The sequence below is a fragment of the Herpailurus yagouaroundi genome, unplaced genomic scaffold (assembly GCF_014898765.1).
Source record: "Herpailurus yagouaroundi ecotype Mexico unplaced genomic scaffold, PumYag 180, whole genome shotgun sequence".
Classification (NCBI taxonomy): Eukaryota; Metazoa; Chordata; class Mammalia; order Carnivora; family Felidae; genus Herpailurus; species Herpailurus yagouaroundi.
The window spans coordinates 14,904,039-14,930,079 of record NW_024412411.1 but is presented as its reverse complement, the minus strand read 5'-3'; the positions used below and the strand labels follow the sequence as shown (position 1 = coordinate 14,930,079).

The 26,041-nt window shown below is 34.1% G+C and overlaps 1 protein-coding gene and 1 long non-coding RNA gene across 13 annotated transcripts in view; one reads left to right on the top strand and one right to left on the bottom strand.

Moving 5' to 3' along the window:
- PICALM (phosphatidylinositol binding clathrin assembly protein) overlaps window positions 1-26,041 on the top strand; it is a 101,925-nt gene that overhangs the window by 58,997 nt on the left and 16,887 nt on the right. For 2 of the 12 annotated variants that reach the window (XM_040489542.1, XM_040489550.1), the window contains exons 11-19: window positions 255-391; window positions 2,695-2,798; window positions 8,322-8,471; window positions 16,642-16,749; window positions 19,109-19,240; window positions 19,335-19,365; window positions 19,539-19,638; window positions 23,487-23,510; window positions 24,924-24,983. In XM_040489542.1, coding sequence (XP_040345476.1) covers window positions 255-391; window positions 2,695-2,798; window positions 8,322-8,471; window positions 16,642-16,749; window positions 19,109-19,240; window positions 19,335-19,365; window positions 19,539-19,638; window positions 23,487-23,510; window positions 24,924-24,983 — 846 coding nt within the window. The remainder of the gene's footprint in view (window positions 1-254; window positions 392-2,694; window positions 2,799-8,321; window positions 8,472-16,641; window positions 16,750-19,108; window positions 19,241-19,334; window positions 19,366-19,538; window positions 19,639-23,486; window positions 23,511-24,923; window positions 24,984-26,041) is intronic. The other 10 variants (XM_040489544.1, XM_040489543.1, XM_040489548.1 and 7 more) reach the window with 10 other exon arrangements.
- Window positions 11,807-26,041, bottom strand: part of LOC121039371 (uncharacterized) — a 19,910-nt gene continuing 5,675 nt past the window's right edge. Inside the window, exons 2-3 of the long non-coding RNA XR_005794730.1 lie at window positions 22,411-22,417; window positions 11,807-11,817 (exon numbers count right to left, since the gene is read on the bottom strand). This is a non-coding gene — a long non-coding RNA (uncharacterized LOC121039371). The remainder of the gene's footprint in view (window positions 11,818-22,410; window positions 22,418-26,041) is intronic.

Genomic DNA, 26,041 nt, shown 5'->3' with positions numbered 1-26,041 from the left:
CATTCTCTTTATTTGGAAAAACAGGTACAGGTGTTCATAAAGGAATTGGAACCTCTAAATAGACTAACTTAATGATAGTTATCCAAATGGGGTGAAACTCAATAATCTGATTTTTCATCCTGACATTGACTGACTGATGAAACCAAGAACACCTTTCTGCTATCAGAACACAATTAGATAATGCTTTTTTTTTCCAATGGCCAGAAAACAAATCCGGGTTTTGGATTCCTTATGCTAGTTCCCTTTCTCAACAGGAACAGCGCCTAAAAGAACTTGCAAAGAAACCTCATACCTCTTTAACAACTGCAGCCTCTCCTGTGTCCACCTCTGCAGGGGGTATAATGACTGCACCAGCCATTGACATATTTTCTACCCCTAGTTCTTCTAACAGGTAGGTGGAGAAGGTAAAGATTACCTTTGAATACTTAGATCTAAAGGCTTCTAATAGAAAGAGCTTTTCAAATTTAGTTTAATTTACAAGTTCACACAGTGGTGTTAATAAATGGTGATAATGGTATAATTAAATATAAAATGTTAAGAGTATATACCTTGCATATTTAGGAAATGGAAAATGGCTAAGTTACAAATTTATACTAATTGGAATGTAGTGGGTAATCTATGGGGCAGATGTTTCATTTATATATATGGATATGTACATATAGGGTTATGGTAATATATTTCACAGTATCCTTTCATTGGATATTAAATGTCTGTCATGTCTATTTATTGCCTTATGTTAAACTCCGTACTCAGATTTCTGTGGTGTTGAGGCCTACCAGGCCAACATCAATAATCTTGTTGCAGTGTCAATAATTGAAGCTATTTAATAATGGAAATAATAATATTTCCAGGAAAATTCAAATAATTGGTTTATTTTAAATTTGTCCTACCTTTTACCTCAGAGTGGTTTAAAGTAGAAGTTTGGAAGTCAGATTCTGGTTTGAATCCTGGCTGTTATTTCTTAATCTTTTTTTTTTTTTTAAACCTGTTTCCACATAAGGTATTGTATGGTATAGGTCAGTGGTTCTCATTCTTTAGTAAGCAGCAGAATCACCTGGAGAGATTCTAAAGCCACAGCTTTCTGAACCTCACCCCCAGAGTTTCTGATACAGTAGATATAAAGTGAGGCCCAAGATTTTCTGTTTCCAACAGATTGCCATGTGGCTAGCATAAGATTTAGCACAGTCTTATACTAAAGCACACAATCTTAAACAATATCTTTGATTTTGTTGTTGTTGCTGTTTATTTTATTATTAACTCATCTTTAGAAGGTCTTCCCTCCCACCTGAGACCTGTCATCATTCAATGTAACTTACTTAGTTGCTGCCTGTTCCCTAAAGTCTTAATAGATGTTTGTTGAATTTAGTGTTTTCCTTTCAACTTTATAATTATTGTTTCTCATTAGTTTTGTTTGTTGTTTGGCATGCTGCCTTTTTACATCCCCATTAAAATAACTTTGAACCCATGAAGCGTCCCCACTTGAGGACCTTAGAAAGAACTCTGTCTTAGGGGAAATAAATGGAAAAGAAGCTGAATGTTTAAGAATGAAAAAATTATTAGATAAAGAACTAGTTTGGCTATTTTTTACTTCACTTAATACACTCTTAGTTTTTACCTTTTTAATTCTAATTGAAGGCAGATCTTAACAGCCTATAACAGAATGCATATTGCCTTATTCTGTTTTTCTCCCCCAAAGCACTAAATGCATTTATATTTTTATTTATCTGTAAAACTGTTTTTTACATCGAAGAGACATTTTGTTTTTGAGTAAGTATAAGTTAAAAATGATGTATGTTGTTTTGTCCACAATGCTTCAATTCATGGAAACTCTGTGATCTTTTTTTTAATGTTTATTTTTGAGAGAGCACAAGTTGGGGAGGGGCAGAGAGCGAGGGAGACAGAGAATCCCAAGCAGGCTCTGTGCCATCAGTGCAGAGCCTGACCTGGGCTCAAACCCATAAACCATGAGATCGTGACCTGAGCCGAATTCAGGAGTTGGCTTCTTAACTGACTGAGCCACCCAGGCACTCCTCTGGTATCTTTTTTTAGTTGTTATTCCTTAATCACATAAAAGTCATACATATCATGTAAATAATGTCCCCTGTAGTTGTGTAATGGGGTGGCTCTGTTATAAGTTTATATCATATATGCATGTATAATTTTTTCCTGTATTATTGATATGTTTGGATATTGAAGCAGGGCAAGTGAGATTAACAGGTAATTTGCTTTGTTAGAGGGATTAGTATTACAAATGTAATGGAAGTTCTTTGAAGATTAAAAGTAAGAAAACAAATTTCCTTAAAAAAATTAAAATTGCCATAATGTTTCATATTTCAGAATCATGTTGTTTAGGTACATTTCCGTAAGGAAATCAGTATTTTCCCAGGAGAGTCACTGATACATTCCAGAAGGGGTATAGTATAATTATTTGAATCCTATATAAATTTAAGATATGGTACTTGAATATTTTTTCCAGACTTCCGTAGAAATATGCTACTATAAATATAGATATGCTGTTGTATATATTAAAGGTATGCAACTGTTACCTTGCTGAAACTGTTCCTCTTCTTGAGGTTTACATTACTGGGGCCTTTTCTTACTTTAATGTTTTTATTTACTGGGACAGGAGAAGAGAGTGGCCGATACAGCAAGGTTTACCTAATAAATAAATAATCTTTTCAAAATATTTTCTAGCACATCAAAGCTACCAAATGATCTGCTTGATTTACAACAGCCAACTTTTCACCCATCTGTACTTCCTATGCCATCTACTTCTCAGGTAGCAAGTACATGGGGAGGTAAGCATTAATGAATTCTACTTTATTTGTTATGTAAGCCTTTCCCATCTGCATTCTGTAGTGTTTCACTCATTTGTGTACTTTTTGGTTACATTTGATACGTGTGAACTTTAAAAATATTTAAAATGGCAGTGAGGTAATTTTGTTCCTTGAAGACATTCATGTATTTGTAAATGTAATTTTAGAATTTCTGTTCAATTAAATTATGAAATGAGGTTTTAATGAAGGTGAAAAGGAAGGACCCAATGTATATTGAAGTATGAAATCATTCTTTCAATGTTGAATATCTATTCCATAATCAGAAAATGCATAAGGGTTATTGTGCTTTTGGTATAGAAAATAAAATGACTAATGGGGGAAGAAAACTCATGCTGTGTAAATATATGATAGATTCTAATAAAACGCGTACAGTGTTACTACTCAATAAACTGTGTTCTGACTGGGAATGTTATGACAAACTTTATGCTACTTGTATTTACAGCTTTTAATTTAGATCATTAAGATTTTGGTATTCAAAGAATTTTCCCCTAATAGCAATAGGAATGTTTGCTGCCCTGGAGTAGTTCTTTGATCTTAAGGTGACTGTATCATGATCATTGACCTGGCATCTTTGAAGGATTGAGCCTAGTCCCTGTCAGTTTTTAAGCAGGTTTGCTTAGACATATAATATGTTTTCAAGTGATTCCATTTGCTTGGTTTTGGTGCTTTTGTTTGCATATATGTATTATTTTACAGACACTCAAAAATTATTTGGGACAGAAAGGGGAGATATTCTGAGAGGATGCTGTCTGCAGAACTGTAGAGAATGGCAAGCTACCTTAAAATTTTCATTGCTCATGTAAAATCTGAATTGATCAGTTTACCTCTTATAGCAAGATAAATTAATTGTTGTGAGTTTTTATGTTAACATGAACTAGACTTTTCATCTATATTTTGATGATTGGAGTCTTAAAAACTTTTTTGTTTCATTATTTTTTATAGTTAATTCTTAAGGCTCTATTTAGTTTAATAGAACATAATCTCTGTGAAGGCAGGGCTTTTTAAATATTTTGTTCAGTGCTGTATTATCAATGCCTAGATGCTTTGATTTTTAATGTTTTTTGAATGAGTGGATGTTTTCTTTCTTTTCTGGACAGCTTATTTCTGGTTCAAGATATGGCAGGGAACAGGAATAGTGAAACACTAGAACACTAGATTTCTACACTAATTTTGTGAGCCATGGCTTGATTAAAAAACTAACTTAGAAGATTAGTTTAATTTAGCTAAATCTTACGATTAAGAAGTAATTTCTAAAAATGGTAAGCTAGTTTAAAGTCAATAAATACTTTAGAACTATTTATCTGAAAGTAATTCCTTAATATCCCAATGATAAGTCCTAATTTTAGGATTTTTAATCGGCAAAATTACACACGTATTTTCTGCTTACTGTGAATTGTTTTAGAAAAGTTTAATAGAATTGACATGGCCATTTAAACAATTTTAACTTGCTTCACCCTCCCCCGCTTTTATAAAAAACAATGTAGTTGTTTTTTCCGAAGTTAAGGCTGAATGTTGTTTTTCAAAATAGGTGAGAAGTTTTACAGTAGGCTTATTGAGAACTGATAGGACATTTCAAAGACACTGAACTGTGAAGTTGTTATGTTTGGATAGTTAATTCTAATAATGAAAAGTTAAAGTTTCTGCTTGGGATTATTGAACTCTTATATGAAGGTGGGTAGACGATTATTGTGGGAGAATAATTTCAAGTAATTTCAGCCTCTAAGAATTGTTTTATGTCCTGCCAGAAGAAATTATTTCATAGCAGTTTTTGAAAACAGTATGTTGGAATACATGTAGTCAAGTTTTAGTTTTCTGTTTTAGGTTATTTTACTCTTTGTATTATTTCCATCAAAATTTCCTTCATATTTTAACATTAGGCTTTCTGTGTACAAGTGAGACTGTTAAAAGTATTAAAAATACAAATCAAGTACAGTGGGAACAGAGGCTGTAGCAATTGACTGTTATTTTTCCAAAAGCTTATTACATGTGAGGAAAGGACAGTGATTTTTACTATGAGCCTCTCAATTTAAGAATTATATCTTGTCTTGACTTTCATATAAAGATACTTGGTTTCTGAGCTGGTGATAATTTTAGAGTTTTGATTTCTGCATAATTGGATAGCTGAAGAGTGTTTTAAGTGAAGACTTTCAGTACTTTTTAATTCAGTGTATTTTTTATATCGAGGACATTCGGATTAAGACTTTTTACTGTATTTTTAAAATTAAAGTTAGACTAAGATAAATAAATCTTAAACTGTATATAAAATGTTTTGATCATAACAGTAGAGTGTTAAAGATTTTTTTTTGAAATTAACCATTTACCTAAACATTTGAAATAATGTGACATTTTACATCATGCTGCTTTTATACCATGTGGTAAAACAAAGATAGGATCTTATTCTATGTTTCTCTTGCTTTCATTTGCTAAAAATGGTTTTAAACAACAAATTTGGTATTTTTAAAACAGAATTGGTATTAACTTAGTTCTTATCCCAAGCACCACAGATAAGTTAGGAATGTAGAGTTAAAGGGAAGTACGGTTTTCATGTTTATATAAAAGGCATTTAAGATTCCACCTAAAAATGAACATGAGAGAACACAAGCTCTTCTGTTCCCCTCATTGCATTTATTAATGAGCCTTTGATTTTTCAAGAAATGGTTTGGAGTCTCAACAAGCACTTGGTGTTGAATACTAATAGGTGAGAATATTTAAGTTTATATCACCTTTAAAATTTAGTGTCACAGCATATCTAAAAATATACAATATTGTCAGTTCAATGCACTGATGTATATTTTAAGCAAGATTTCAAAGTTTAATTCAGGCAAAAAAGAATTATCCTTTCTGAAGTTTAATTTGCTTTACTCACAGCTGGCACAAAACACACAACACTATATGAAAAACTCATTTGTCTTTGTGTAAATGTAGGTATCCAGTATTTAGGACCTCAACACTATTTTGATCCTCAACTTTTTGGATTAGTTTTGAATGTTGTAACAAAATTAAACCGTCAAATGAATAATGATAAAAACTATTCTTAAAAGTTTAGGGGATTTATAGTAGTTGCCAGTCTGGTAAATAAAGTTTAAGTTGGGATAGCTGAAACATTATTATTTTTTTTATCTTAATGAACTTGTTTTTATTATTAAAAAAATTTTTTTTTGATGTTTATTTATTCTTGAGACAGAGCATGAACAGGGGAGGGGCAGAGAGAGAGGGAGACACAGAATCTGACACAGGCTCCAGGCTCTCAGCTGTCAGCATAGAGCCCAACATGAGGCTTGAACCCAAGAACTGTGAGATCATGACCTGAGCTGAAGTCGGACGCTTAACCGACTGAGCCACCCAGGCGCCCTTTTTTTATTATTGATAGTATAGTGTTCACTAACAGATTAACATCATCTAGATTACCTCGTGTTTTGTCAAGTAGATTAAGAACTGATTTTTTCTTATTGTCTGATTGACCTAAATACGGCATTCTTACATGGTTCTGTATATTCTTCTCTAGGATGTTTCATATAATAGAAGATGATTGATAATAAGTACTTAGGTAAAACTTAAGCATTCGTTAGAGTAGCAGATAAGTAACAACTTTTCCCAAACATGTCTTTTCTCATAAACCAATAGATTGGTAATAGAAAAATGTGTTTTTTTGAAAGACTTCTCTCATAGCCAAAGGCATGGAAAACTAGAGAGATGTTTTGAGTCTAACAATGTATGATATACTTCAAAAACTCCATACCACTATTCAGTATTTTAAAATCGTACTTTCAGCAAATTGATCAGCTGTAAACATAATGCATCTCCTTTCTTACTCAGGAAGGAGTTAATTTGGTTATCATTACATTTTTATTTTGGCATAGAAAACCCATTTCTTGTATCTGTTTTCTACTTCTTAATTCTCAGTTACTTTTTTGGATTCTTCTATCCATTGTTCCATTTATTCAGGAGTGGAGGGGTGGGAAAGATGTTAAACGTGATCATATGAGTTTGAACACTACATCAATGAATTTTGATACATTTGTAGGACTTTATTTTGGGGTGTGAATTGATGTTCTGTAAAAATGATTAATTCCTAGAAAATAATTATACAAAAAATACAAAAAAATAATACAAAAATTAAAGTTTCATAAAAATATTCTGTATAAGCCACTGATCTCAATATTTTCTTGGTATTCTTTTTTAACCAGTTGTAGGATTTGAATTTATTGACTTTAGGGAAAGTATGCTTATAGTGAATGAGCTGGTCCTTAAGCCCTTTGCTGTCTTACTCTGTCAGTCTTAGGGTAAAATACAGTGCTTACTACATTGTTAAGTGAGGATCACAAACTAGACAAGGATAGGCAAGAACAGGCTGCTGGTTAAAAGTACAGAAAGTACAGGTTAAAAGTATTTCTGCTGCTTTTTATTTTTTCTCTCCTCGTTTACTTAAGGTAGGATGAGTAGCTTTCAATCATTAGAATGATGATTATCTTGAATGAGGTATAGGTAAAGTAATTATCTGATTCTAAAAATAACTTTACGGTAGGATTTGGTAATAATATATATTTTGTACTATTCTAATGGAACAATACTTTTGTTATTTTTCAGCAAATCATTTATTTATTTATTTTTTAAGTTTATTTATTTTGAGAGAGAGAGCAGATGGGGGAGGTGTGGAGAGAGGGAGACAGTGAATCCCAAGGAGACTCTGCACTGTCAGTGCAGAGCTCCACACAGGCCTCCATCCTAGAAACCGTGAGATCATGACCTGAGCCAAAATCAAGAGTCACACGTTTAACAACCGACTGAGCCACCCAGGTGTCCCTTCAGCAAATTGTTTAAAGGCTTAATGATTTGGCTTTAGAATCCTTAACTGGACCTTCAGAGCAGTTCCCAGTTTACTAAATGGCCACCACTCATGCCTCTGTTCTTCATTTTTCTAAAATTCCTTTCCTTTTTCTAAATCATTAGACCTTTTCACCTGTATTTTTGAATTTCTTACCTCTGAACCTATACACGAGTTACCTCCACCTGTTAGAAATACCCCTTGACCCCTGATTCTCTTTGTTTTTGAAATTTTACTCAATACCACACACATATTGATTGTTTATGTCTGTTATTTGAGTATAGCTATGCCATGAAAACCAGTGCATTCCCACCTAGGGCAGGGAACATGGTCCAGGGTGGGTGGCTCTTTTATAGATGCATTTTGTTTCTTTCTCTTTTTTTAACTATCTGACTATTTGCTTCCTGATGTTGGAAAGCAGATCTATCCTTAGTATGCTACCAATGTTAATTGGATACATAATGTTTTCTTCTGAGGATTCATTTTAAAATAATTAAATGTAGTTCTTCCATCTTGATGTTGATGATTAGGTATTTTGCACTGAGATTAATAAACAATAATATAGCTACTACTTTTCACTTTGCATCTTTTGACTAATTGCAATACTAATTAATTTACTTCCTTTCTTCATTTTGCTGTAATGCACTTGGACTGCACAGATCCTTTCTCTGCTACTGTAGATGCTGTTGATGATGCCATTCCAAGCTTAAATCCTTTCCTCACAAAAAGTAGTGGTGATGTTCACCTTCCCATTTCTTCAGATGTATCCACTTTTACTACTAGGACACCTACTCATGAAATGTTTGTTGGTAAAGTACAATTTAACCTTTCTTTCCAATTAATGTTTATACTGCCTAAGTATTTTTTACGTATTCATCAATTATTTTTAAGGCACTGCAATAATTTTGGATTTTAATATCAAATTTTAAAATAAAATAAATAGCATTAATGTAGTGAGATTTTTAAATTAACACTAGTATCCCTAATTTTATTTAATCCAAGTTTTTAGGAAAGAAAATTTCCTTTGAAGTTGTGCTTTTTTTAGTGTTTTGTTATCTATCATATTAGTGTGATGCTCAAGCTGTCTAACATCATTTGCCACATTTTATTAATTCGAACAGTTGGTTATAGGGTAACATCTCTTAAAAGTTACCAACATGTTTATGCATGCTTCTGTTTTTCCCCCTCTGTGTTTGGGAGAGAGGGTAGTTAATCACTCTTAGTAGCTATCTCTTTTTTTTTTTTTATCTTTTTAATACTGTGAATAGTACTATTTTAGATTGCCTCAAATAAATACATACTATATGTCTCATTCTTTTGTGTTTTTTTAAGTTTATTTATTTAGAGAGCACATGGGCGCACATGAGCAGGAGAGGGGCAGAGAGAGAGAGAGAGAGAGAGAGAGAGAGAGAGAATCACAAGACAGCTCCACACTGTCATCGCCATACAGGGCCCCAGCTCACAAACCCTGATATCATGACCTGAGCTGAAATCTAGAGTCAGTTTAATCGAGTCAGCCACCCAGGCACCCTGTCCCATTCTTAAGGGTTTCACTTCATTGTTAGCTTGGAGATAAATGACAAGTAGAAAATAAAAAACAACTTGACTAAATTGCATTTAATTGTGGTATAAAAATCCATAAAATGGTAGAATTTCATTCTAGAGTTAATACAGGAAAATGTAAGTTTTTGAATATACACTAACCTGAAATTAATGTTTTTGAACCTCCAAAAAGATGATAAACGCTCCTTAAAAGTTGGTGAAATTGCTTTTATTCGATTCAGAGAAACAGCTTAAAGTGATGTAAATTTAAATCTTTGTTTAAAGCAGCATGCAGAAAGTTATCTGTGTACCCTAAAGAGATCATGTGGCCATATTCTGAACATTCTGTTCTATATAGCTAATGGGGCAGAAGGGAGGTGACGAGAAAACAATAGTTGGAGATTTGAGAGAGTTCCAAGGCAGGTGCCCTAGTTATATATAACTAGTCTTATAGCTCCAAATTATAATTAATTACAGTAATTCCTGTATGTCATTGTAATTCATTACAAATTAAATAAAAAATGGTTGAAACGCAATTTCACATTCTTTTACTCTTCACAAAATTTTGAAATATAGTACCTTATTTGCCTGGTAATAAAGGGTTACTAGAGTTATCTTTTGAATCAGGTTTTCTAAGAAGTTTGTATTTTCTTTATGCTTACTGAATGTGAACTAGTATATATTTAGTAAATATGGTTTCTTGTGTCTTTTTAAGTCAGTTGCTTTAATTTGGGGTATGAAAGGTATCTTTGCTTTGGGGCTATCATTTCCATCGTTTAAGTCAGAGCAGTGCATATGTTTCAGGCTGTCAATCTTCTATTCACCGAAGAGGGGTAGAATGGAGGTCAGTAAACTTAAGTGCTAAAGGCCATTGCTATTTCACATTGAAATAGAAGAGTAAAAATATATAAAAGGTATCCAAGGAAAGTCTGTAACAAAAGGAATATACTAGAAATGTCATTTTCCAAATGTTTCTTAAGTTGGAGCCCATGGGTTTGGGCAAGAGGAAGACCAGAAAGCGCAGAAAATAAAGTTTGATGGCCATGTGTGCCAAAGTGAGTTGGTGCATTTGAAGATAAAATGATAGAATTGGTGGTTTAGGGCTTACAAAGACCTCCAGAGAATGTTTGGTCAAGTTTCAACTCTCATATTGGTAAGATAATTACTGTCATTTTCTGGATGGATCGCCTGAGTCCCCAGAAAAGTTAATACACTAAGACAACCCAGCTAGTAGGAGCAAAAGCTCAAAGCAGGAGACCTTTATAGCTTTGCTCTACATTGCCCTTTCCTTTATGGATGTGCGGACTAAGGTATCAAGTATAATTTAAAAAACAAATCTGCCAAGATTTTTTCATAAGCAAAAAATAAGTACTTACCTTTTTGTAAAAGGTATCTTTTTCATAAGCAAAAAGAAAGTACTTAACCTTTTTGTAAAAATGACTACAGAATGGCAAAATAAAAATCACACATGTGGTTTAGACTGTTAGGCCTTAGTATAGAACAAGGATCAGCACACTTTTTCTTAAAGGGTCAGATTGTAAATATTTTCGGCTCACAAACCACATAGTCTCTGTTGTAGCTACCAGCTTTGGCTTTATAGCATGAAAGTAGCCATAGACAGTACGTAAACATGTTGTTTGGTTGTGTTCCAATAAATTTTTACTTACAAAGACCTGCACCTATAGTTTGCTGATTAATGCCTATCCTAAGAAGAGGCTTTTTATTTTTTTTTATTTAAAAAAATTTTTTTTTCAACGTTTATTGATTTTATTTTTGGGACAGAGAGAGACAGAGCATGAACGGGGGAGGGGCAGAGAGAGAGGGAGACACAGAATCGGAAACAGGCTCCAGGCTCTGAGCCATCAGCCCAGAGCCCGACGCAGGGCTCGAACTCCTGGACTGCGAGATCGTGACCTGGCTGAAGTCGGACGCTTAACCGACTGCGCCACCCAGGCGCCCCAAGAGGCTTTTTAATAAGAAGGCTTTTAATCCATATTAAAAGTTCCTGAGAAGTACGTTTGTATAATAAAAATTCTAAGTTTTCTTAGAGTATTAAGAGCATGAAAGGACCACCCAAAATATGTCATTCCCAGAGATATATTGTCTAATTAGCCACTAGCTATGTCATTTAAGCTCTAATTAATTGAAATTAAATGTTAAAGTTAAAATTTTACTTCCTTAGCTGTATTAGCCACATTTCTGTTGTTCAGTGGCACATGTGACTGGTGGCTCCCATATTGGACAGAGCAGATTTATAAAACATTTCTGTTATTAGAAAGTTCTGTAGGATAGTACTGCTCTAGAACAGTGGTCAGTAAACTTTTTGTGTAAAGGGGCAGATAGTAAATAATTTCAGGCTTTACAAGATACGTAAAATCCCTGTTGTATATTCTTCTTTTGTTTTCTTTCATTTTTAAAAACAACCCTTTAAAAATGTAAAAACCATTTTTAGCTCACACAGCCGTATAAAAATAGGCCACTGGCTGTAATTTGCCAGCTTCTGCTTTATAGGATTAAGAATGACCCAGAAAAATCACAGAATAGCTACCTAGACACCCTCTACCCCTTCCAGAGGAGGATATTAATCTGGTGATGTGATGCTCACTGTACTATCTACTCCTTATTAAAGCAATTATAAGTCCAGAAAAGTGGATTGTCCATGTCTGTGACCTTGTTCAGGCCTACTTACTCATCATTAAAAGAAGACAGCAGAAGACATGTTAATATTGACAAAAGCCAACTGCTTCTTATTTCTCTAAGGAAATGCAGTGTTGGTTATTTCAAAATTTTGTTGTGGATATATTTTAAATATAACACTCATAATGGAGACAGGCGCTTTTTTTTTTTTTTAAAGTAGGTTGTAATTTAAAGAACACTAAGAGCTTGGACTCTCCTGTTTTTGTTTTTGTTTTGTTTGTTTTTAATTACTCCATTCTACTCTTAACTGTTCCTCCTCATTTCTCTCTCTCTCTCTCTCTCTTTTTTTTTTTTTCCTGTTCTTTTTTCCCCCATGTATGCCTTGTCAGATTCTTTTTGTGGCACTCAGGCTTATCCTGATTCTACCCTTATGTGCCACGAGTCTTCTGCTGTAGCTGGTTTATTTGGAGGTAGGTAATGGTATCTCTTAAGATCATCTGTGTATGCAGGAGGGAGTTTCTGTTGTTATTTGCCTTAAAATGAGGTTTGTTTTTTTAATTTTGTAAGAAAAAAATCTTTTGAATAACAGCTTTTTTGCCTAATTTTGTTTTCCTTGATTAAACACAGGATTGTTTTGTGAATGGATACTTTGTCATCTTCCTACTTTAGCCCATACTCAAAAGGTTCACATTTTCAGAGGAATTTATAACATTTTAATATTACAAGCTTATGGAATTTTATTAAAGCCCTTTGTATAGATGTTAGTGATAGAACAAACACTAAGTAATTTCGACTCGATCAGTTGTGGCATAGGTGTTGGGAGGTTCTGTTGGAAACAAGTATGCTTTTCTAGCACTATGCAAGACAGTAGAAATGGGAAACCGTTTCCAGAGAGGCATGACCAACTTGATACTCATTTCTGTTTTTGCAGACATATTCTAGGCCAGTGCAGTAGTGATGAAACCTCAAAATCCAGCTGATTTTTTTTTTTTTTTTGCATTGATTACCTTAGGTCAGTTGGTATTAAAAAGTATGTTTAACACAACTAAACAACTGGCAGAGTTGGACATGATTAAAGGATTTAAAAATGGAATTTATGAGGCGCCTGGGTGGCTCAGTCGGTTTAGCATCTAACTCTTGATGTCGGCTCAGGTCCTGATCTAAGGGTCCTGAGTTTGAACCCTGCGTTCGGCTCCATGCTGGGTGTAGAGCCTACTTAAAAAAATTAAATAAATAAAAATGAAATTTATGAGGACATTTGATGGAAAGTATGTGTTTAGAATCCAGTGAACTTACGTTTGAGTTCCTTTTTGAATTCCAGTTTACTTTCTTACCTGTATGATTTGAAACAAGTATTTAACATTTCTAAGCCAATGAAAAATAGGATAATAATGGGTGATAGGATTGTCATGAAGTTTACGTATATGACAATATAACATCTGGCACTATGCCTGGTACATAGAGTTATCATTGAAACTATTAAAACCTTCTTGTGTATGCAGCTCCCTTAATATTTGCAATGGACTTTTTACCCAAATTATTATTTAATTATCAGGTACAGTCTTAACACTTCTTTCATTGCTTTCAGGTTTTAAAATTACCATGGGTTCTTCACTTTTTAAGCCCAGCATTTGCTATGAAAAGCTCAAGAAGGTCATACAATTTTAATAGTCCTGATGAATAAATACTATAGCTGTAATAATAAAATTTTCTACTAACTAGTTTATATAATATGAAATATTTGGGATAAACTGAAAACACCTAAAAGATTTTGGAATCAGGCAATTTGGGGTTTAAGTCTTGGTTTTGCCACTTATTAAATCATTGATCTTGAGTAAATTGTTTAATCTCCTTGTTTCCTCATCCGTAAAAATGAGAATAATAATAACTATTTATGGGGTTGTTGTGAGATTTAAATAATAATACTGTTTATAAAGCTTTTGGATAGTGTTTAATAGGGTTTAATAAATAGAAGTTACTTTCACAAAAAGTATGAGGTCTAATTTATTTTGGAACTACCACCAAAATCTGTTAACAAAACAGTAAATTTTTCTGGAAGGTGTTTGGAATGCCTTTTTGTCCCCAAAGCTTGTTCATCCTGTACTTTCAGTTAATTTATTATTGTTCTTCTGAGATTTGCCGTGTAGGGCAGTGGTTTCTAAATGTTAAACTGTGAATTAGTGCCGGTCAGTGGCAGAGTTTTTCACTGGGCCTTGGTGAAATGAAAGAGTAGGCAGTTCAATATCATGATTGTTTCATACAGTTAACCTTAACTCAGAGAGCCTGTTTATCTTTTTTTTGTCCCTAAATTTTCCTTTTGAAATGGTGATCCTAGTTTTTTTATCTTTAAGTAACTACTAAAAATTAAATCCTAACAGTCTCCCCAAAAGTGACTTGGGATAAAAGGCTATTAAGTTGATAATGTTCATTGAAATGATAATGCAGAACTCTTACCTTCAACATGTTTTATACACATTCCCTACTTAAAAGATTATTACTGTGAAATACGATGCCTTCTTCCCTGGTAGCCTGTCAGCTATTACAATTTATTAAAAATAGTCATTTTACTTTTCGCTTATGTATACCTAGAGACTTTAAATTTGAAGTACTAGCTCTGGATTACTTAATATCCTTTCAAACCTTTTCTACTTTTAGGTAATAATAGTATTGTAATTACACAGATTGATGCCCTTAGGGACCTCAGGAAATGATTCCTTTCTTTACACATAGTAATGAATGGATTAATATAAAGGATAGGCTTATCTCTGATAATCACCAAAATCTACAAAGCTAAGACAAAATAACAGGAAAAAATAGGAATTTGATATGCTATCCTAGTTATAAATTATTATTCCATGTATTTTCTAAAGTTTGGAAATAAAGCCAAGATACTGTTTCCACAGTGATTTAAAGAACAATATGTATACGTCTCACAGATGGGCACATAAGTAAATATAGTAAATTTTTGTCTTTCTTGAGTAGAGAAAATCAGTTCTTAGTTGTAAGGAGTTATGAGAAGAAGCAGTGAGCCCATGGTAAAATTCTTAAACAGCTTGTACGCTTTAAAATGCTGTTAAATTGGTAAGTCTAGAAATCTGGGAACCTTTTGATTAATGCCCAGATTTATATACTAAATTATTTTGTATTTTGATTGTATTTGTGTTCTCATTATATGACCAGTGTCTTTAAGAGTAGTTTAAATGTTAAGTAATTATGGAATAAGTACATTTTAAAAAATTTGTGCCCTATGGAATACTTATGCTAGCAATAAAATGCTACTTTTAAAGTAGTAGTATTGATGTGTATCAGCTCTGTGAGTCATTGATAAGTCATTGTTCTAGCTTCTTTGTCTTTGAGGACTTTCATGGACTTTTCACCAAGTCTTATCCTACTTTTTACAGTTTTCTTAAAAATCAGTCTTTTTAGTACAATATCATTGTACTTTATATCCTAATGTTATACATTTTAAGAATTCAAAGTGAGATTCTGACAGACGGAAAGTCCTTTAGCAGAAAGTTGAGGGAGGGAAGAGAGGCCGTGTTGAGGACTAAATAGGTTAACCTTTCCCTAGTGATATATTTGATAATATTCTAATACTAATTTATATATATATATACACACACATGTATATGTGTGTGTATATATATGTACATATATGTGTGTGGGGGTGTATATATATGTGATATATATATACACCCCCCCCACACACACATTTTGACTTTATAGAATTTAGAATTGAAGAGAACTTAGGAGCCATTTATGATAGCCTTCCACAAAGTAAAAGAATTCCTTCTTTGTAATCCTTGCTAGATGCTAGACTGTTTTCTGCTTGGAATATACTCCCCAAATCATGTGGCAGCCCAACTATTTTTAGATGATTTTAATTCTTCTTTTCAAACCCTAGAAATTCAGAACCTCGCCTCACAAAAATACAACCTTTCACAATTTTTTGAAAATCTTCATTTGTTACCTGAGGATAGCTGGTTTCAGAGATATGAGCTGGGTGTTATCTTAGTACCACCAGCATCAGTGTAGCAGACAGGAAAGGTTTCCTATTTATGTTCTGGTATTTCAGATTTGCATTAGGTAAATTAGCATGTTTAATTGTGTAGTTGGCCACTTCAGTCTTGAAGTAGCAACTTGAAGTTAGAAGGTGGTCAGGAGTTGAATATGGTCTCTTTTATCGTTTTTGATACTCAGAAAGCACCTGGACACAAGAGGGATGTAAGGATTAGTGAGTTGTAACTTTCAGAATCTTTTTACCTCTCAAATGAACTTAAACTGTATTACATTTGATTAACCATTGAAGGAAGGAAGGTGAGTAGGTAGAGGGAGGGGAAGACTCCTGGGTATACTAAGTAGATTCATATATTTTTTAAGCACCATAGAAGGCTTATTAGCTTATTACCAAATGATCACTTAACGTTGTGTTTTTTTTTTTTTTTGTTTTTTTTGCTTCATGCAAAATCCTGGAATTTTAGATGTGTTTAGTTTTTTAAAGATTATCAGCATACAAAATTAAGGTAAAAAGATAAGCAAAGGTTTTTTTGTAATGAAAAAAATAGTGGTTCAACTTCAGTTGTTCTTTTGTTAGTTTTCTTTGTGAGTAGGATGATTTTGTTACGGAAAATGTCATCACCACAAAAAAATGTAATGTTAAGAAACATTTTGCTTGAAGGGTTGGCCTTGTTTTTTGTTGATGGAATTTATTGCTTTTTCCATTCAATTGTCATCATTATTAAGAGCTATAAATGTAGATTTAGTGAAGAATTGAACTTTTTCCATTTTGGTTTTTCTTAGGATTCACTCCATCTCCAGTTGCACAGCCACATCCTTCAGCTGGCCTTAATGTTGACTTTGAATCTGTGTTTGGAAATAAATCTACCAACGTTATTGTAGATTCTGGGGGTAAGAAACATTTGTTTTTTAAGTAATTTATTTACTTAGAGAGTGCGCGTGTCAGTGGGAGAGGGGCAAAGGGAGAGGGAGAGAATCCCAAGCAGGCTCCTCATTGTCAGCATGGATCCTGATGCAAGGCTTGAACTCATGAACCATGAGATCATGACGGGAACTGAAATCAGGAGTCTGATGCTTATCTGACTGAGCCACGCAGAAAAATTTGTTTTACTAACAAACTATATATATAGTATGTTGTTTTACTAACATAACTATAATGTTCTCATATAGACTCTGTGTAAGGACAGATAATAATACTCCTCTGAACAGGTGTAAATAGATTAAATTGGGGTAGCCAATGAAGTTGTTTCTCTTTTTCAACCACTAGTTGAGAACTTCAAGAGATTTTTAACTGTTACCCTTTTCTTAGTGGCAGTTTGACACTGGGAAGATTTTCTCTCCCAGACCTAAATGAATCTTGCTCAGATTAGACTGTTAAGTTGCTAGTGACTATATGTAGAGTGTTGTGCTTTGTAATCATTACAATTTTTACCTTTACTGAAATGAAATTGGCTTTTTTGATAACAAGGAAAAGAAAACCTGTGGTACCTTGACTGGTTGAGATAGTCCATGTATAAACAGCTAGAATGGATCAGATCTGTGGGGGCTTTTTGTTATTTTAAGGATGATTCTTTTTATAGTATGCTTGTTCATTTGTCTTAAAAGAACTTCTGTAAATTTGTAGAGCCAGGTTTCCATTTGTTTTCATATAATATCTTGTTAATTTGAAGTTTGTAAAGATTAATAAGAGTTTCCATAAAATTGACTATTCTTACTACGCGATGACCTTTGATTTTGGTTAGTAATTAAGTTCATACCATTTAAAGAAACATTGAGGTGTTTTTAATTTTATATATAATTAGTTGTATGTATAAATAGGAAGCAGGCTTATAAAGAATATGTATGAACTAAGATTTTTTTTCTACATACTAGTAGTTTTATAATTATATTTTTTGATGCATTTTGATGCATTTTCCTTTTGAGTTTGTCTTTCTGAGATGAAGGATAAAGGAAGTAGAGATCAACTGTTCATAGTTTGTAAACCACCATTTTTGGTGACTTTCTTTTTCAAATTCTCTGTTATTTCTAGGTCATGCCGTGTGTGGGTATGTGTGTGTGTGTGTGTGTGTGTTTGCTTTTTTTTGAGAGAGAGAGAGAATGAGAACCAGCAAGCATGGGAGGGGCAGAGAGAGAGGGAGAGAGAATCCGAAGCAGGCTCTGTGCTGATAGAGCAGAGAATCTCACTACAGGGCTTGAACTCCTGAATTATGAAATCATAACCTGAGCTGAAATCAAGTCTGATGCTTAATGGACTGAGCCACCCGGGCGCCCCCTAGATCCCGCTATTATTGTGTGCTTTAGTGGGTTTGTTTGGATTTGCTTTACCTTCCCTTCTCGCTTTGGTAGAGAACCTTAAGGAATTTTATTTTATTTACGTTTCTAAGCAATGTTCTTGTTTACTAGATGTTTTCATCCAATTGGGGCATTAGCGGTTTCTTCAGTATAATTTAGGTTAGCTGGTTTTAGATAGAAGAAAAGTGATGATCAAGCAGTTCATTTTCACTTGCTTGTAACATACTGGTTTACAGATACCTTACATTCTCCATGCCGAAGAATGTAAAGAGGTCTAGGAGATATTTCTTAGAAGAAAAACTTTTCAAAGTTACAGGGATGTATTTTTATCTATATTTCTTCAGGTGTATGTGAGTCTTCAGAAAATTTTCCCAGTGAGGGGGAGAATTACATTCTATTCCCTCCTCTTTCACAACTTTGGAATAAAAATTGTTTACCTGAATCCTTCTTTCTTCATCTCTCTTTTTTTATTATTATTTATTATGTTTATTATTTGTATTTGAGAGAGAGAGAGAGAGAATAAGCAGAGGAGGAGCAGAGAGAGAGAGAGAGAGAGAGAGAGACAGAACCCGAAGCAGACTTCAGGCTCTGAGCTGTCAGCACAGAGCCTGATGTGGAGCTTGAACCCACGAACTGTGAGATCATGACCTGAGCTGAATTCGGATACTTAACTGACTGAGCCACCCAGGCGCCTCTTTCTTCATCCTTATAACCTTAATACAGTTTTGTCATGAAGTAAGACATGATTTCTATCAAAGCAAATTTGCCTTTTCAATCAGTTCATGAATCAGAAATGATGCATTTCTCCCTTTTTCATTTAAGGACATTTATTAATGTCCAATATTCTGGTGGACTTTTCCAACAAACAAACGAGTAGAAAAGGCAAAGATCTCCTTTAGAAAGCTGTAGCACCATAAAGTCCCTTACATATCCTATTTCGTCTGTTTGTAACTTTAAGGCTTTGATGAACTAGGTGGACTTCTCAAACCAACAGTGGCTTCTCAGAACCAGAGTCTTCCTGTTGCCAAACTTCCACCTAACAAGTTAGTATCTGATGACTTGGATTCATCCTTAGCAAACCTTGTGGGCAGTAAGTATTCTTTGGATTCTTTTAATCTACTTTAAAATAAGCTGTATTAAAAATGAGTCTGGTTTTTAAATGCTTTCTTTTTCTCCTGTCATAGATCTTGGCATTGGAAATGGAACCACTAAGAAGTGAGTGTTTATTTGTGTTATTTTCTCATGTACCATTTAAAAGTTGATTTGGCTTTCATCTCCAAAGTATGTGTAGAGATGCCAAACCTACATCTTTTTGTTCAATCTCAATGTATAGGAAAGAACGTTTATAATTACAGACATTTAATGTTCTCACTTATGTTTATTTAAAGTGATGTAAATTGGAGTCAGCCAGGTGAAAAGAAGCTAACTGGAGGATCTAATTGGCAACCAAAGGTTGCACCAACAACTGCTTGGAATGCTGCAACAATGGTGAGTTGAAAGAGCTCACAGTAACGAGAATAATTTAGGTGAATGTGTGACATGAAAATGTTTTTAAAGTGATAACTATAAGTGGAAAGATTGTTTATTCAGTTTTAGAAATATAAGAAACTTGTTTTTGTTTTGTTTTTAAAGGAATCTGTTTGACTATCTTTTCCGAGTACATTTTAGTAGCTAACATATATTTAAAGGTTCCTCTGTTGCAAGCATCATTCAATAAATAATATGTGGCTTTGTTTTGTATAATCCTCAAATTAACCTTACGTGGTAGTAACTATTACTGTCCCCAGTGTTCAGATGAGGAAATGGAGACACGGTGTTGTTACATAATATGCCTAGGCTCCCAGAGTTCTTAAGTGATTGGGTGAATTTTTAGAACCCAGGCAGTCTAACCTCAGAGCAGTTAATGATTAATGCTTTTAAACATTACCCTCTACTGCTGGTCTCAAATCTATTATTTATTTATCTAGAATATAAAATCTTTAGTATTTTTTTGATCTCACCATTGGTAAAGAAACTATACATTGCTTGGTTTTTGTTAATATTGTCAAATAGTTCACACAGTTGGTTTTCCTTATTTGCTGTAATTATATTCTTAAAATCCCCTGAACACTGACCATTGCTAGGTTCACACGCACATACATACCTATTTCCTCTAGTAATGGTTTAGCAATCATTGATTTTGTGTTGTGTTACTTTAACAACATAAGTGCAGCAAATAAGGAGAATCAACACATACACAACCCTTACAAATATTATAATTTTAAATCCTAATCAAACTCATTCTAGTAGATGCTATTTTTTTTAAATTTATTTTACAAAAAAGAAAATGCAGTTCATAAGTGTTAAGTGACTTACTTACTTGAGGCTGCTGCACTGACAAGTGCCAGACTTGAGACTCGAGCCATAGCCAGAGCCAGAGCTGCTTGCAGTACCCTGCCCTGTTCCCCACCCTCGGAGGCAGAACCTTACCTTGGTCACCTTTAGGTGGGAACAAAGGCATTGGGCAACAGATTTTTCACTACTCTATGCATGTCTGTCAGTGACCTCAAAAATACCACAAATGTTGCTTTGGGGATCACAAATAAATGTTAGCAAGTAGGCAGGTTTGTAAATACAGAATCCGTGAAAAATGAGGATTAATTGTATATGCTAAGTAGTTACCATCTAGTAATGAAGAAGTCCTACTAATTTTTTTGAGAGAGAAAGGAGGGCGCAAGTGAGCAAGAGGCGGGAGAGAGAGGCGGGGGGAAGGAGCAGGGCTCACCCAAGGCAGGGGCTCATGTGTTTTTTGGTTTTTGGTTTTTGGTTTTTGGTTGTTTTTTACCCCGAAGCAGTGGCTCAGATTCACCCAAGGCGGGGCTTGAGGTCATGAACCGTGAGATCATGACCTGAGCCGAATACAGATGATTAACGACTGAACCACCCAGGCACCCCACATATTTTTAATCACTATAAAGTATGGTTGTACCAGAGTTAGCTTTGTGGCTGTCCCCCCCATCCTTGGTCAGCTGCTGTTTTCATCAGTGCGATAAGTTTTCCTGCATCAGAGAAAACCAATTTTTTCTCATAGAAAATTTTTCTCATAGAAAAATTTAAAACCTGCTTTCTTATAACTCAATAGAAGCATTTTGATTACACATTGTAGCCTTCCTGATGTTGTTAGTGACCACCATTACCCCTGTTACAGCCACTTGTTATTAAATCCCTTCTAGAGCACTTCCCTGTTTGTCCTGGGGTTGATCATATGTTAAAATTACTAGGGCTGAGCTAAAAATAGTGTGCTGATAAAATTTGTGACATTATCCAAAAAGTTTTGTTAGCTCTAGTCCTCTTTTTTTTTTTTTAATTTTTTTTTAACATTTATTCATTTTTGAAAGGCAGACAGAGCACAAATGGGGGAGGGGCAGAGAGAGAGGGAGACACAGAAACAGAAGCAGGCTCCAGGCTCTGAGCTATCAGCACAGAGCCTGATGCGGGGCTCGAACTCATGGACCGCGAGATCATGACCTGAGCCGAAGTCTGCCACTTAACCGACTGAGCCACCCAAGCGCCCCAGCTCTAGTCTTCTTAATTGGAAAATTAATTGGAAAATAACAATGAAATTTAGCTACCTTTTTTAAGGCAACAATTTTTCAGTTTTTTATTGAGAGGGTTCACTGCCATTACTACTAATAAATCTTTGCATTTAAATAGCTTTTTTTTTTTTAAATTTTTTTTTTCAACGTTTATTTATTTTTGGGACAGAGAGAGACAGAGCATGAACGGGGGAGGGGCAGAGAGAGAGGAAGACACAGAATCGGAAACAGGCTCCAGGCTCTGAGCCATCAGCCCAGAGCCTGACGCGGGGCTCAAACTCACGGACCGCGAGATCGTGACCTGGCTGAAGTCGGACGCTTAACCGACTGCGCCACCCAGGCGCCCCTTAAGTAGCTTCTTAAGTTTTTACACATACATATACACTCACTATCTTGAATCTGTTAATAGTACATTCTTGGGGAAGTTTGAATTGATACCATTCCAATTATAAGAATAAAGTTCAATTTTTTTTTAAGTACAAAGTACTTTAAGTACAAAGCTTCTGTAAAGCAGATTTTAGCTGAAATCCATTCCATCCAATCCATCTTCTTAATTGGAAAATAACAAGGAAATATAGCTACCTTTTTAAGGCAACAGTTTTTCATTGATAAGGTTCACTGCCATTACTACTAATATATCCTTGCAGTTAAGTAGCTTGTTAGGTTTTTACACATACGTATACACTCACTATCTTGAATCTGTTAACAGTACATTCTTGGGAAGTTTGAATAGGTATCATCCCAATTATAGGAATAAAGTTATGCAGTTGTTTTTTTTTTTTGTTTGTTTTTTGTTTTTTTGTTTTTTTGTTTTTTGTTTTTTTGTTTTTTTTAAGTACAAAGCCTCTAGAAAGCAGATTTTAGTTTAAATCCATTCCTTCTGACTCTGAATCCAGTGTTTATCCACACTATAACATACCTTACTGACCAGGGGATGACAAGAGGTTAGTTTAGTGGATTTTGTAGCCTCAGGTGTGAATTGTACATTGATAATACATGAGACCTGATATAAATCCAAATGCTGATAGGAAAATACAATGAATATTTTGTTATAAAATTAGTATTAGACTATATGAAATATTAGAAGTTTGTAGACAGCACTTGACTTAAGATTGACTACCACAATGGAATAGGCATTTAGCCATTTGGAATTTGTATGTAAGTTGATGATATTTATGGTATTGTGTCAATGTGTGTCATCTCTTAAGAATTTTGTTAAAATGTTAAATTTGTATGTATGTATTTCATAGAGTTTTCTTTTAATGACTAACATATAGGGCTGGTGATGTGATTCACAACTTAGATAAACTGCTGCTTATGACATGTCTTTACATTTCTAACCTTTTTATTAATCCATAAACACTGTCAAGGTTTTTGAACATTTTTTAATTTAAAAATTCATTAGTATTTTATTAATAGATATGGTTTTAATTACTTTTAATTACTGCTTGCTTTTTTTCTATGGTAGACATGCAACCCTGTTCATGGGATGCAATGAATTTTGCATTTATGTTTTATGATACTTGTAATAGTAAACTATTAGGTATGTAAGGGGATTATGCTGGAGACTAAATTTTCCTAGTAACCTTGATAGTGTTTTAGTTTAGGTGTTCTTCCATTAGATTTTGGAAATACAAGAGATTTTAGGTAGTTAGTGAATGTACATGTGAACTAAAATGCTCTGTGTATTTTCTGTTGTGTAAGTACTTGTTCTAATCCAGTGTTATTGCATTATGTAATTGTTCTTCCTGGGAAAAACAGAATGGCATGCATTTTCCACAATACGTAAGTGACCAAAAACTAGCCTTTTTGCAATAAATTGGCATGCTATTAACCACTGCTGTAGCCGAATCTCATAACCTTCTAGCTATTACTTGTTTTCACATTCAGATTTTCAATGTGCCAAAAATTCTTTCTAGCATCTACTGATTTCATGGATGTGTTGCAGAATTGATTCTGATGGTGGCATGGGAAATACAGATTTTTTTTTCTTGCTTAATATTCTGCCATTTGCTGCCAGATGGCTGGGTGTCTGTGTGTGTATCTGTGCTGCCACTATGCACTTGATGATTTCTGAATGAAGGGAAATGTTGATTGTGGTAATGTTGACAATAACAATTGCATGAAATCTTACAGGCTTCTGCTGTACTTGGCAGTTTGTCTACTGCTCTTGCAGCTCTCAGTTTTTAAGTAGGGAGAGACCAATAAGTCCTACATGCTTACTCAAATACTCAACTTTTAACTGTTCACTTTAGTTATGCTTCATTTAACTTCTCCATGCATATGTTCAAATTGCCATAAAATTTCAGTTATTTTTTTATGTTTCAGCAGTGTTATTGGTCTTTCTCCTGTATTCAGTTTCAGTTTTCATTATAAGATACACACAGGGAATGTTGTTAAGACAGCAAATATATCTAAAATGATTTCTGTGCTCAGATTGTATATTTACAGAGCATGAGTTAAAGTAGGAGGAGAAAGGGAACTTAAACATCCTAGGACTAGGTGGCTTTTTTAAGCATTAAAGCGTAAACAGATTTAAAAATGTATTGCTCCTCCAAATTGGTGCTTTGCAGAAGATAGTTTAAGTAATTTATAGAGTAGATTAGAAGGAATGCTAATGTACGTACTCCATGTTAAGAACTGTGTGCGTCATAGAAATAGTCCTATTCAGTAGTGTTTTGAAATCTTTGGGGCTCTTTGAAAAGAGTAAATGAGGTCTTTAGAAACTAATTTTTTGGAAGATCAGGTTATTATTTGATTGGGGATCTTTAAAAATTATTTTTTCTTGCTCAAAAAATGAAGTACCTAAGAAAAAAATTCAGTAATACAACTTTTTCTAGGTAAACATTTTTTATGTTACTGATAGTGATGGACTTTAACTTTTAGAATTTTGAATTTTTTTTAAAATCTGAAGATTTTTAAAGCTGTAAAAAGCTCGTAGAAATTTTAGATCACTGTTGTATCTAAGTTTACATGGTATTTTTTTCTTTCTAATAATTCTGCTTTTCTGCTAATTTCAAGATACTCTTTTTCATTGAGCATTAATTGACACAAGTTATTAATGATCACAAGTGTCACATTTAATCACAGCTGTCTTAGCAATTCTTTTTAGTGGAACCACAAGCTATTAATTCCATGTACTCAGTTGACACACATAAGTTATATACATCCTTGTTTATTTTTTCTCCACCATGTCAGGCACCCCCTGTAATGGCCTATCCTGCTACTACACCAACAGGCATGATAGGATATGGAATCGTAAGTATCTTTCTAGACACATTTTGAAAATAGATTAATTCATGTTTAACATGCCTTTATACAAACTTAACTAAAAAAAGCACTTAGTGCCACACATACTCTTAGTGCTTAACACAGAATCTTACAGCATTGGTTTCATAAATATTTCTAGAATAGTCATTATACAGCTGATATTGTTTATGAATTTTCCCAGTATTACTTAGCTTATTTTTTCCCTCATAACTTTGCTAAGCATTTTCTACTTCATTACAAACTCATTTAAACATTAATTTTAACTCCAACCATTTGTGTGACCTTACATTGATACCATTGAAGTCTTATAAAAACCTTAATACTGTAGGGGAAGGGCAGGAATTACATTTGTTGAATTGTATCGGGGCAAATTCAGTCCAGTAAAGGCCAGAGAAACTTTCCTTTGACAGTGATTGCTACCATACAGAAATAGTCCTTTAAACCTTTAAGCTGCCTGCAATCCACATTCTACGTGCCTTTACTCTCCTAGCTTTCTTAATATATACACTCACTTAGATAAGAAATGGAGGTAGTGGCTTCAACCCCACCCCCACCCCACCCCCATACATCTTTCAGGTACTGTTACTAGTAGGAGACAGCACCACCTTCCTTGGTATTGTTACTGCAGCCTCTGTGTTACTTCTTTATTTACATCTTCTGGAAGTAGCTTGTTTCCCACATATGAAGAAGTTTCACAGCTCTTGGATGGGTGGTTACTATAGAAGAAAGGAGTGTGCACAAAATCTCGCAGGTTAAAGTGAAGCTCTTGCTATAAATAGGAATTTAGTTGAAAGGTTAAATAGAACTTATGGAAAGATAAGACTTCAGAGTATGGCATTTTAACCAAAATAACGTAGTGGTCTGTGTATGTTCTGTTTGGTCACTTACTTATGCTGATTTTATACCATGGAGTGGTAATTTTTAAAGAAAGAGATGGTTGGTTGTGATTCTGTTTTCAGTTATAGAATGAACTAAACTCTTCATGTGTTATTTAAACCTCTTCTTGGTTTAAACCTCTTCTTGGTTCTCCCTAACAGTAGCAGAAA